This window comes from Odontesthes bonariensis, chromosome 22, assembly GCF_027942865.1.
Source record: "Odontesthes bonariensis isolate fOdoBon6 chromosome 22, fOdoBon6.hap1, whole genome shotgun sequence".
Taxonomy (NCBI): domain Eukaryota; kingdom Metazoa; phylum Chordata; class Actinopteri; order Atheriniformes; family Atherinopsidae; genus Odontesthes; species Odontesthes bonariensis.
Window position 1 is genome coordinate 11,434,285 of NC_134527.1, and position 13,696 is coordinate 11,447,980.

At 41.1% G+C, this 13,696-nt stretch overlaps 1 protein-coding gene across 1 annotated transcript in view; it reads left to right on the forward strand.

The window, feature by feature from the left end:
- Window positions 1–13,696, forward strand: part of bcr (BCR activator of RhoGEF and GTPase) — a 78,476-nt gene that overhangs the window by 38,153 nt on the left and 26,627 nt on the right. Inside the window, exons 2-4 of the mRNA XM_075455201.1 lie at window positions 5,241–5,425; window positions 10,937–11,041; window positions 11,638–11,823. Of these exons, the coding sequence (XP_075311316.1) occupies window positions 5,241–5,425; window positions 10,937–11,041; window positions 11,638–11,823 (476 nt within the window). The remainder of the gene's footprint in view (window positions 1–5,240; window positions 5,426–10,936; window positions 11,042–11,637; window positions 11,824–13,696) is intronic.

Genomic DNA, 13,696 nt, shown 5'->3' on the forward strand with positions numbered 1-13,696 from the left:
TCTCTTTTGTGCTAAATTATCTCTAAATTGGATATTTAGGGGAATGAGGAACACAGGGAAAGCGCTGCCCTCCCTGCTTCCGGGTCCTCCCCTCAGCTTCTCACAGTTCTGCATTCATACATATATTTTAAGCGGTAATAAGAACTACAGTTTATCCAGTAGTGAGGGATCCATCTTGTTTATCTCCAGTATCCAGACCTGGGCTCTTCAATGAGCTTAGGACTTCCAAATCCACTCTGCCCTTTCTATCACACTGTCATGGAGGTTGGGATGAGAGCATTAAAACACCTCCTTTGGCCTGTGATTATGTTGCATTCTGTCCCATTCAATAGCTTGATTAAGAAAAATAGGCTCTGATTGCTGGAGCATAATATCAGTATCCTATGGACATAAGTGGGGCTTTATGGTAAGCGGTGTGCGTGGATGTATTTGTGTGTCTGAGGAAGAGCTAGAGGTATGGTTATAATGGCAGTGTTACGATGACGGGCCTCTTCCGCTGGTTCAATAAAGGAGTCGGCAGCCGGGGCAGATTTATGACTGCCAAGCTAAGGGGGAAACTTGATGGGGGATGGAAAGGAGGCTCACTGTTGAGGAAATCTTATGCCTCCTTTGAGAGTCACTCCTCTTTTCTCTTTAATTTCATGGCTCTCGGCGTGTTGCATTGTCTCTGCACTCTTGTTCTGATTGTTATTCCTCTCCCCTGTTTTTATTTCCATCTGAATTATTATTTTTTTCTTTTTTTTTACTTTCACCCCTTTCCCTCCAAACCACACAGAGCGCCGCTGGGTTTTAGGCACCAGTTTTTTTTCTTTTGTCTGTTGGCCGCTCTCTTTTTCTCAGATAAAGTCAGACGAACCTTTTTGATTTGTTGTATTTGTGGAAATGGGTAAAGCAAATCAATGCTTTATTGTCTTTGCGCTGTAACAGTATGTCAACACGCTGTAAACATGACGGAGACCCAAGAAAAACAGTCGAGATGTGATGCACAGCAGATAGAGTAAAAGCTGATAGATATACTATAAAGAATAAAAAGCATACAAGGAGAATGAATTGGTAATAGTTGGAAATTAAAATAATGACCTAGTGAAAAACTAGGCTACTTGGAATAATTTCTTTTTTGGTTAAAAGTCACCTTTTGTACATGGCGGTGCTAAAACCAGACTGTAAATCAAACCTGCTGATAAGGTAGAGCTTAAAAACATTCCTGTTACCCATTAGAATTCTTCCGTGGTGCTTTTTAGACTTACAGAGACGACTACCAGGAATCCCTTTTTCATTTCAAAGGTGTAATATGTAACATTTCCATGGGAAAATGTTCCCAAACAAGTAGAGCAACCTTGTACATTTGGATTTGTTCAATGACATTGTTTCAAATGTTTCTGACAAAGTTAAGAACAACAGAAAAAACTATTTCTTTATGCGATGAAATGTCACAATTTCACTTGCTTTGTTATGGGATACGTCACCTTTAAAGGGATAGGTTTTTTTTATTTTTTATTTATATATGCCAGGACAGTGTGAGAGACACAGGAAGCAGGGGGCAGAGAGATGGGGAAGACACGCAGCAAAGGGCCGCTCGGTGCGGGAGTCGAACCGGGGCCAGCTGCATCAAGGACTAAGCCTCTGTACATGGGACTGCTGCTTAACCCACTACGCCACCGACCGCCCCATTAAAGGGATAGTTACTGAATTATATTTAACGTCCCTGAATGATGCATAGTGATACAGTGTTTTCTAATTTATTTGATCATTTGTAGCCATTTTGCAACACTAATCCAGCAGAGAACAATTTTTATTATGTCACTGCTGACCTAGCTTACTACAATGTGCACCCAATTTAATTCTAGCCAGCGAGGTAATGTGCCACAGTGATGTCACCCAGAGGTTTGTCGAATGCTGTTTTGAAGTGTTGTGTTTAACTTTTTGACTGTTGCTGCATTTCATTTACACATATGTCACTTATATCTGGCATATGGCCCGTCATAGCACATCATTTCTTTATAGGGTTCCATACAACCTGACTTCTGTTTGCAACCAGAACAGTCGCCCCCTGCTGGCTATTAGAAAGATTAGCGGTGCAAAAGCAGTCATTTCACCGTACCGTAAAGAACTGTACGCTTTGTCCATCTTTTCTATACGTTTATGATTACACATAACATGTTAGCTACAGTAGCTGTGAGAGTAGGCAATTCATCTGTAAAGGTAACTTCGCATTCAGCATATTTAATTCGCTAAGATAATTTATGTTTATCACATAAACCTTAAAAAAAGGTATGATGCAAGCCGAAAGTGAACAGAATTAATTTTGTCTGTCTTATCCAAGAACATGATTCTGCTTATGTCAGATTTTCATCGACAGTCGTGGTGAAAAAAGATTGTCCTCAGATTGTCCACTGAATGCATGAAAACACGTTGACGTTTGAGATATTTTGCTTAATTGTGACTGTAATTATGGAGGATCCACAGAAGTGGAGTTGTCAAAGGGCAGCTCGCAGTTCCCATGTACAGTATAGACTCATATAGGATATCCCTTCAACAGATCAGAGTCACATGACACTGTGATACCCCCGCTGTGCCTGCGATATTGTTTTGGAAAGACCCATGTGTTACCATGGCAGCTGAGCACCAGCTATTCCCAGTGCGATTGTAGTTTTCCACCTGCAGCGGGAAAGAGACCTGTTCCCCTCCCAAACACTGTTTCCACGTAAACATTTTACAGGAATGTGTGTGTCCATAAATATGTGTGTTTTTCACAGCTTGAAGCAAATTCTGGTGGTTTGGTTCTATGTTAAAATCAATGTGTCTGCTGTTTGTATGCGTATCTGTCCTTCCCCTCCTCCTTAGGCATAAGTGTTTTTTGTTTTTTTTTACAGTAATAGGTTCCTTTTATCCCCCTGTTGCGGTGGATATGGTTTGAGATACAAGAGAGGAGGGTGAAATTAGGCAGCTCAGAGATCATGTGGGTGAAGAGGCCAGCTTTTGGGGCCACAAAAAATGGAAATACAACGGGCAGAAGATGAAAGACGAGACAGACAAAGAAAAAATACAGGAGAGACAGACGGAGAAAGTTGCTCAAGGCTGCAGTGAAAGAAATGTCTAGACCTGGATTAAATCAGATGTAGAAAGACCGCAGCTTGATGTCTGACAACTACAGGCTGTGGTGACCCATTAACAGACTCGTAAAATTCAGTCCCTCCCCCACTGGAAACTGGTGCGTGTGCACATACTCTACATAGGAAAAGATCAATTGCAGTAAATGATATGCAGAGATAATCTGAAGATAGGTGAATGCCAGATTAGGTGAGCATATTAGCTGACGAGTCATGATCTTGACAAATCATCTGTATCAGTCTATTTGTTTGTAACAGAAAAAATCTGTATTGTCTGGTTACAAAAATCATATAAACTGAATATTTTTAGTTTGTAGCTTTAGTTTGCTTTCGTACCTCAGAGATAAACAGATATGGCCTTTCATGTATCCTTGTTTTGTTCACTCTTTACGCCATTATTATTCATGATTGTAGTTTTAGGTCTATGATTGTTCTCCCTTTTAACCAGTAGGTGGTTACAGCCTAAAACGTTTGTTTGGTTGTTCGATATGACTGGCCTCGGGGCTGTGTGTGTGGGCGCTTAAGGCATCCCTCACAACAACACAGTCACACACACACGCGCAAATATGCACATGCGGGGTTTCTAGTGATGACATTTTTCCAAGCAAGATATGATTTGAATAAGAAAAGGTCCTGCAGTTGTTTGAGTGTTTCTGGAGAAACAGCTGGAGGAGTGATTTCTATTAAACGTCAGCTTTTGAGATCTTATGCCTCCTAGCATGAACACGCAGAGGCGGGGTTAGAAATACCAAAAGAAAAAAAAAATGCCAGGAGGGTACTCACTCATTTCCCACTTGGTGTTTTTCATATCCACACACGGTATTTTTAGACAAGAAATGAATCGGTGCCTATTACACTGCTGAGTTTGTTTTGCTAAAATCTTTGGCATTGGTGGGAAGAGACTGTTTGCTCCACACAGAGCATCTGTGTTGGTCTTCCCCTGGCATGCTGCCATGGGTCGAAGCAGGCGCAGTGGGCAGCACCCACCCACAAGCAGCAGGGAGTACGCTGAGCAAACGATGGGTGGACTGAAGGTCAGATGGACTTTGGAAACTCTTGACTCACGCCTTCTATCACATTCCCTCCAGTTTCCTACCAACATAACACAAAGAAAGAGAAATGACTGTCACTTTAATGTGTTTTAAAGCTGGAAAACAAGGCTTACAGTTGGTGTTGTATGAAGACTCGATTGTGTGTATGTGGGAGATAAGCAAAGAGTGTTCTACGATATTCAGGGATTGATGTATTTCCCTCAGACTGTATTCTCTCATCCTGAAAAAAAAGCTGTTATAACTCTCCTTAACATGTTTAGTGGAAGCCGCAACCTTAGCGTCATTGAACGTAACATCGTAATAGAAGTCATTCCTTGTCAATTTGTAGTTTGTTTGATTCCAGCTCACTGACCTTTGTGTCTTATTCTTTCGGGCTGTTCTACATATCTTTGCGAAGGACATCACTTATAATCATAGTCAGAAGCAGTTGGGGCTGGCTGGGCCGCTGTTTTCACACCGAGAAAGTGATAGCGCCCACCATAGAAGGAAGCAGGTCAGAGAGGTGTGGCTGAGAATTTCTCTTGAGATGCTTCATTCATTTGAACCTTGAACCAGTTTTTGGTTAGCCTTCTCAAGCGTTTTCTCCCCGAGCTCGATGTCTTTGTGTGGATGCATGAACAAAGATGCAGGAGAAATTCATTTTAAGTGCCCCAGTTTCCTGAGCTGCATTAATTAGTGTTGCAAATTAACTCTGCAGAACTTGGAAACCTTCTGAGAGCAAGAAGGCAATCAGCAAATGTAATGTACAGCTCCCTATCTTTGTCTTACCAGAGGCTCATGCACAAAGCCACATAATATCTGCATTAAAAGTGAGATTTTTTTTTTTTTTCAGCAGCATTTGAGTTATAGTTGAACATGTTGCATATCATAACTATGTCTGTAAGATATAGTTGTATAAGTACAGTTTAAAAGTTTTTGCATTTTACTTAGAATCAACCAGTTGGAATGAATTCATAAAAGAGTATGGTGTCTGTATAATTTGTGCTGTAATGAATTGCAGAACAAAATCAGCAATCGACTGCAGAAACCTCAAGAAACGCTAACTTGGAGTTTGATTTTTTTTTTTTATCTTTCACAGATGGTCATTTCACCGGGACCCCTCCAACATATGGTTACGATGCAGACCGAGCAGAGGAGCAACGGAGGCACCACGACATCCTGCCGTACATCGATGACTCGCCGTCGTCCTCGCCTCACCTCAGCTCTAAGAGCCGTAGCAGTCGGGACACTCTCTCCTCCGGATCGCTGGAGTCCTCTAAGTCGGTCAGTGTGTCATCTCACAGTCTTCTATTAGATTAGAAAAGAGGTAGTTCCTTCTTCTTTTTTAGTGAAAACAATTCTTCCATATTTTGACCTCATTACAGAGCCGGAACTGGGTTAATCTATTCTTAAAACAATCCTGCCCCGTCAAAGAGTCATCACTTGGGAAAAGAGTATCTGATCACATATGAAAGTATTTATAAAGAACAATATCTGTCATCCCTGCTAAAGCAACCTGTCTGCCTAAAGTTCTTTTTGCTCAGAGAAGGTATTAGACAGAATTACATATCACCCCCATCACTACATCACTGCCTTCATCCTCTTACCCCTCCTCCTTCGCTCTTTCTCCTCTGCAAAGAGAAAACCTGTGAGCTATAATTCCTGGATGATCATGAAGGGGATGCATACATGTGTAAACTCACATACACACAACCATAGCGTCAGCAAAGATTAATGTAATCATGGATTCTATGTTTATCCAGTATCTATTGGATTCACTCTATTTTACTGACGTAATTCCCAGTCATAACATGTTATTTTCTGCATCAAATACTGGCCCTCTACCAGACACGATGTTGTCATTGGTTGAGTTAAAACGTAGAGGTATCATGAGAGAATGGTATAGGCTAACACAGCCTTGGAGGAAGTAATTACCTCCATGGCCATGAAGCTGTATAAGTTGCACCACCCCCTCAGTCTTTGTCTGAATTGGTGAGTGTTTGCCTGTCAGTCTGATTGATGGCTTGAATCTGCCAATACATGATGTGCTCCTTGACTGCATCCAACCTTTGACCTGAGATTAGAACTCTGACTGATTAAATCTGTACCTATGCATACTGCGTCTTCTCTGTCTGACACTGCACAACCTACTTTTCTCACACTGCTGCCTGTAAAGCATGTGAACCCTTTAGAAATGTGTAAATGTGACCTAATATGGTCATCGTGTTTTCACAGGTTTTATAGGGAGATAAAGAGAGCACATTTAGACAAATTTTTGTCAATTTATCCATTCAGGAAAATGACCTGATGTTACATATCTGTGATTGACAGAGGTATGTGAACCTTTAGGAATAGCAGTTGTTTTGATGGTGAAATTAGTCAGGAATTTTCAGTCAATGGTTGGGCAATTAGTCTGATCAGTGTTCATAAACATTTAGTTGCTTCTCATCGCTGGACGAGACTTCTCACCACATCCTGACATCAAAGTACTTTTGCCACTCAGATATGTTATTATCAACTATTTCAGTATATCAGTATCAGTAATCTTTATTTCATTTGTTTTTCTATTTTCTACTTTTCCAGCTTGCATGGCGATATGTTATGTCTATGTTTTCCTCTCCTGCCTTTGAAGAAAGACAAACTTGTTACAGAAGACTTTGAAGGAGATTAGCTGTGTAAACGGACAGTTTTTAGACGCAAAATCCCTGAACAAACCCCATGCTGGGGTTAGCGGAGGCATCTTCTGATGGTCAGTTAAATACATTATACAGCACTATAACACTTATCCAACAACAAATTCCCCATGCAGCCAGACAGGCTTTCAATAACTGCCCTCAAAATGGAGTTACCATCGTCCTGAATTTGCCCTTTGACAACTCCTCTTCAAACAACATCCTCATCTCCTTCTCTAAATGATGAATCAGAGCGCAGACAAGCTGTGGTTGGCTCAGTGCAAGCTGATGGTTTTATGACGTCACCACGATGAGTCATCACCCATGAGCAATGCTGCTGATTTAGTTTTTGACTCTTATTCACTCATAATCTCAGAAAGTCCTCCCTGCAATGAAGAGGGGCTGAGAGGGAGGTTTACTGATCAGAAGTCAGCTACCATAGCTGCTCATGGGTACATCAAGGACAACTAGAGGTCACCCCTTTTTCTTCATCACCTCACTAACTAAAACCAAATTCTTTTTTGCTTTTAAGTTAATTTGACTTTGTATGCCAGGTTATATCCCTGACAGAGGAGTAGACATGCAGCAAGGGCCCTCAGATAGATTTAAAACAGCAATGTTGCAGATATCAGTTTGTCCCTTAAACTACATGAGCCACAGTGCACCTTAGAATTCACCCTGCATGTTAAAGCAGCTAAATCCTCACTCTGGTTGTTCCCCACATCTCAACATTACCATAGAGGTCATTCCCCTTTCCGACTCAGTCATCATTAAACTTTAAATCAATAAATCAGATATTAAGTCACACTTACAATAAGGCTTTGTCATAATCTATCATATCCAGAGACAGAAACTGCAGGCACTACATGTGTCACTGTGTGGCATATCAATTCATGTGTAAACAGCAACGATTTCAAATAAAACTTGTCTTTCTCCTGTAGCGCAGGATAATTCGGGGACATCTCCATTACCTACCAGATGTGGAGAAGGGAAGCAATCCCATTAGGCTTTTCAGAAAAGCGGGGAATGGAAGAACGGGATGCTGAACATATTAGAAAATGAAAAATGAAAAGGGTTAATAAAGTGTGGAATAGAGCAGGCCTTGCCACTCACTTATCCCCCCCAACCTGATTCTTACTGTTTATATGAGCATTTATCTGCACTCTGTGGGAAACCCTGGTAGAGAAATGAAGAATCATCTTGTTAAAGTGGCAAATCATATTAAGAAGAGCTCCTTGGTTAGGTGCGTGTGCATATGAGAGTTCAGATGGTTTGAGTGTGGGTTCAAATGTGAAATATTGGCAATTTGTGACATGTACTTGACAAGAATATAGCCTATTAATACACAAATCTAATTATACCACAGGCAAACAGAAAATGTAATATTCAGACTTTTTTTTTTTCTTTTATTACAAATGCAGACTGACATCTCTTCAGTTTGAACCCAGAAATGGGCTCATTAGTTGCCATGGTGATGAATAAAATATGACATGTCTGGAAGTGTGGGTACTTCCTTTGGGAGTCGTCTGGGGTCTGAAAGGATGAACAAACACTTTATGTCTCCCCTCCGCCAGCTGAATAAAATGTGGCTCCCTCCATCTCGATGTTTCATGTAGACCTTCGTGTTTTTTCACTGGTACGAACATTCTGCCAAGCTACTGTCCCATTGATGCTCAGCAAGAATTTTCATTCATGTTTCATAATTTACAAATGTTGCGGGAGCTCATTCGCTGCCTCGGGCTTTTCCTGGGTCTGCGGGTACAGACTGAAAGTGAAATCATAGATCATAAGTGCATTACTTATTTACTGCGCAAACATTTTAATTTACCATCTCAATTTGCAAAGATAAACGTTTCCTGTGTTAAATGTGTTAGTGGCGATACATAATGAGCTATTTCTTTCTGGGAAAAGGGAGGTTATTAAACCCAAAGCTCTCAAGAGATCCGAGTATACAGCCCAAGATCACCGGATAGCTTTGTGTGTGCACAATACATATCTGTCAGAATCATTTATTTACCTTTTCTTTAAAAAAAAAGAGCAAAAAAAGCTGAAAGAAATAAGGAATAACGAGATGAGATGATGCAGTGGTAGCGTTAACTGTTCAACACGAGGTAAGAGGTCAGATTAAGGAGGAAGGGATTTAAGTGCCCTGTTCTGCTTGTGGCCTGTGCTTTATGGATCAAACCGTGCTAATCAAATAAGTAGTGTCAATTAGTCATTTACTTTAAGTTCATTGACAGGAAAATCATTTTTATGGCCAGTTAATGTGATGCGGTTTTTCAAGCGACATCCCCTGCCTCTGTTCATAACACATAACATGTTAGTTTTTAAGAAAAAAAAAAAGTCCAAGTAGATAACCGAAATAATCAGCAGGTGTAATCTGTGGCCCATTCACATCCTTTTTCACAATGACACCCTCACTATCATTGGTTTAGACGCTAAGAAATCAGAGCAGCATCTCTCAATGTTGAAAAAGTCTGTTTTGTTTACACTTGATCTCATTGCATTACTCAACATGCACATTGTACAGTTGTTAGAATTGTAACCCCTCATAGCAGAAGCTAAAATGAGAAGCTAAATTCTTAATTTTGAAGCTAAATTGAGAGGCTGACCAATGCTTTTCGTATCAAGTGAACCTAAACTTTAATACCAGTATATCTGTGATAAGCAATTTTCTTGCCAAAAAATACATTGGTGGGGCTCTAAATAAATTTGAAGTAATGGTGTTGTAAAGGTATCTGACCTAAATGCACACATAAATGACAAACCAAATGTAATCATTCCATTGCTGTGCTAGTGAAATAAACTTCTTTATAATGACGTCCATGAACATTCCCAGAGATCTGTGCTAGCATCTTTTTATTCAGTGACCATGGAAACCGGTTACAGACCCATTTGCCCTATCATTTGAATAAATGCATTTACGCCCACGGACATCTAAGCACTCACGGTACATATACGTGTAAATGGAGCTCGCATGAGTAGCGTTCGTCATGAGAGCGTGCGCATTTATACACACTTGAATTTTGCTGAGGATTCAGTGAATTCGTGGAGTTCAGCTATTTTAACACTAACAGATCCTCTTAAAAATTGTGATGGCATGATCGGTTGCTGCCTGTCCTTAACCTTTAATTAGCAAAATTAGAAAACATTAGTTTGTTCTTGTGTTGCAGTGAAAGAAGATGTTTTCTTGTGTGAAGCAAAAAATAAATAAATCTGAGCTTATCTGTCGTATACATCCCACCCCCAAAACTTCAGCTACATCGGCTGTAGTCACAGCAGCAAGACTTGAATCTGCATGTTGCCCACATCATGTGCTCAGCCATGACCTTTTCTTTAAGTCATTTCACATCTTGAATATATGGCTGCTCTGGCATACTGTATGTGATTATGTCAATATGTGCTGTCAATAGAACGTGCACAAAGGTCAAGGCCGTTTCTGGTCCTATCCTCTTAGTTGTGTCCTCATTGTTGCATCAGTTATTTTACCCTTCCCTTTCTGCCTACTTCCTCCTCTTTCTGAACTCTTAATTACCCAGTTTTCTTTGTTTTGCTTGCACTTCCCGGCTTCTGCTCTTCTTTCTCTCTCACCTATCTCATTCTTCCTCCCCTTTTCCCCCTCTTTCCTCTCCAACATAACCTATGGGATTAAATCCACATCCCAACTTTGGCTAGCGTACATGTGTCTCTTGTACACGGACATATTTATACCCCAACCTTTTTTTTTTCTACCATGGGAGACCCTGTCTGTTTGAGTTATTTCAGAGTTTGTGGTTAAACAAGACAGCCCGAGGAATTTTTCTGTCCCTCTGTTTTCTCTCATGTCTGGGCTCCTCAGCGAGCTTTGACTCAGCCGAGGCGAATGGGGAGGTTACCGGGGATTATTTCAACATGCTTTTGTTTTGCACGGAACAAAAGTTTAGTTTCATGTTTAGCTTATAAGTAAGAACCCTGAATTTCAGGCTTACAAATCTGTCTGTATGACTGGAGGGCATTTTAACTTGAAAAAGTGAGGGGAAATATTTCAGCCCATTCAGACATGTAAAGCAAAACATGTCCGCTAGAAGGTAAAAGCACATGGTGGATATTGTTGAAAATGTATATGTTTTTGTGTTTATTGCAGACTGAATGTGACTTGGAAAAAGGTTTGGAGATGAGGAAATGGGTCCTGTCTGGGATCTTGGCCACAGAAGAAACATACCTCAGTCACCTGGAGGCTCTGCTGCTGGTGAGAACACTCACAGATCCACTGCATATGATCTACACACACTTCACTCTAAAAATAATGCAAAGCCATAAAAAGCACACAAGTAGGAACATTCGATTGCATTAGGACAGTGAGAGAGAAACCCTTGAAAATTTAATATCAGCTGCAGAGTGAAGCTGATTCCTTTTTTTTTTTTTCTCTGCGCTTCCGCTCATATTTGCCCCTTTCAGGTCAGTAATTTTATGTTTAAGCACTTTATCTGTTTCACTTTGATTCACTCATAGATTTCCCAGAAGGGGTTTGCAGCTATTTTAAGCAAATATCTGATAAAACGTGTGCACCTTCTATTTTTAGACTAGCCAAAGAGCATAAAGGAGAGCATGAACTATGTCAAAGAGACATGGTTTGATATGAACGAAACATATTCAAAAGTTGTTGTGGAGCATGCATCATCAACCTGTCTCCTTTTCTTTGTGCTGCAGTTACTTTCCTGTGCAGACCTAACCGTTTTGGTGTTTTTTACATTTTTTTTATTGATCTACAGGTGTTTACAGTTTACACAAACATGCCCTGTGAAGCATCTTACACCTGTCGCTTGCTCTGCTTGTTCCTTTCAGCCCATGAAGCCTCTGAAGGCTGCAGCTACGACTTCACAGCCTGTGCTCACTGTGGCCCAGATAGAAACCATCTTCTTCAAAGTGCCTGAGCTCTACGAGATCCACAAGGATTTCTACGACGGACTTTTGCCCCGTGTCCAGCAGTGGAGTCACCACCAGAGAGTCGGGGACCTCTTCCAGAAACTCGTAAGGCTTTTGGAGCACATGCACATTCATAGTTGGGATGGGCTACTTTTTGTTGTATACTGTGTGTATAGCCATGACAGCAACCAAGTCCTTGGATGTAGCTGCTTGACTTTACCCCAAATCAAATTGACAGTGTTGAGCACCCAAAAAGGTTGACAGCACTGGAAAGGACATTCAGGGTTCAACAGCAACATTTATGGGCTATGGATGTGCACCCAAATTATTCATAAACATGGGCTTTCTTTAGTTGATTTTTGCCGTGATACTTCTCTTTGTCATTTCATATTTGGACAAATGAAATCTGCGTCTTCCCCTTCTTCCTATTTCCGCCTAAGCATCTGCTCGCTCTCTGTCTTTTCTCCTGCAGTCTCTACCAAGGATGTCAGGTCCAAATGTACAGTACACTGATTCTATTGAATCGTTTTCACCATGGGTCAATTAACTCACAATGAATCATTTGTTAATTCTCTCAGAAATACTCCTTCTCTCCCACTGGTGTGACCCTCACTCGCTCTGTCTGTCTCCCTCCTCGTCTCTCACTTATGCTTTAGCACACACACACACATATGCACGTATACACACACACACACACACACACACACACACACACACACACACACACACACACACACACACACACACACACACACACACACACATACGGAGGGAGGTGCAGGCCTGCTTCACAATGCCCTCTTTCTGCCTCAGGCAGCTGAGGCCATCACAGCACTGTGTGCTTTGTGTCTCGAAGAAGCTGCTATAAATAGGAGCCTCTTTCTTTCTTTCGCTCTCTCTTTCTTACACACACTCACACATACGCACACATCCTTATTAATTTATCTCAGGAAGCTCCCCATGGGCTGTAGATAAAAAATTGGGATTTGATAGGTACCTTTTGTTGTCAAGTAGATGCATTTGTAAATCTAGTTTGGATCAAATGTTAGTAATAATCAAATTAATAGACAGTTAGGCTTGTCCATATTTTATCCCTTCCTCTTGATTGCATTAGACTTCCCTCCAACAAAACTGACTCGCAATCCGCTCCAAGAAACGATGTGTTTCTGATGTGGAAAGTGATGAGTTATGCTGAGAGTAGAATGACTGTTAGCTGTGAGCAGTGTTTTGAGAGTAATACTCTAGATTTAGTCTGGAAATTGTGAAAGAATAATGGCATTTTCCATGAGTGGGCCCTGGAAATGTGAAGAGCAAGGTCGAAAGAATACAAATCTGGTGAGGTTTGACGGCCAGAAAGAAGTTCTTGAACTTGTGCAGTTGTTGTAAAAGGGAACCAGGCTGTCTTTGTCACTCCTCCTTAATATGTTCACAGATGTGTTTTTACTGTACACACATGTTCTGCTGCTTGAACACACTTGCTCACACTCAAAACAGTTACCGTTTCCACTACCACTACCCCATTTCCTCCCACTCTCTAGACAGTGGTTGGTAAAAGTCAGGGGGAGAAGATGCTAAGCCTACAAAAAAAGTAGAAAAATATGGAAGATGTTACATTATAGCAGCTCCACTTGGGAGAGGAGGAGAAGGCAAGGAGAGATTAGATGGGAGAAGAGTAGGTGATGCAGATGACTACCGGTGGGAGTAGGGGTGGCTGAGAGAGGATGGGAGCCGACAAGGCAAATAGGTGACTGCTGCAAGTCTGATAGAGCTGTCACACTATGACTTTGAGATCCATGAGGGTTTAGGAATCATGAAACATCAGAACAGGGAAGACGAGAGACGGAAATAAGAGAAGAGGCAAAGCGTCAGTGACAGGTTGTGAGTGCGGGTGTCAGAGAGAAGTGTTTGAAGACTGAAAATAGGGTTGAGATTCTACTCCTTCCAAATACTAGCTTCATATATGGCAGAAAAGGGAAGG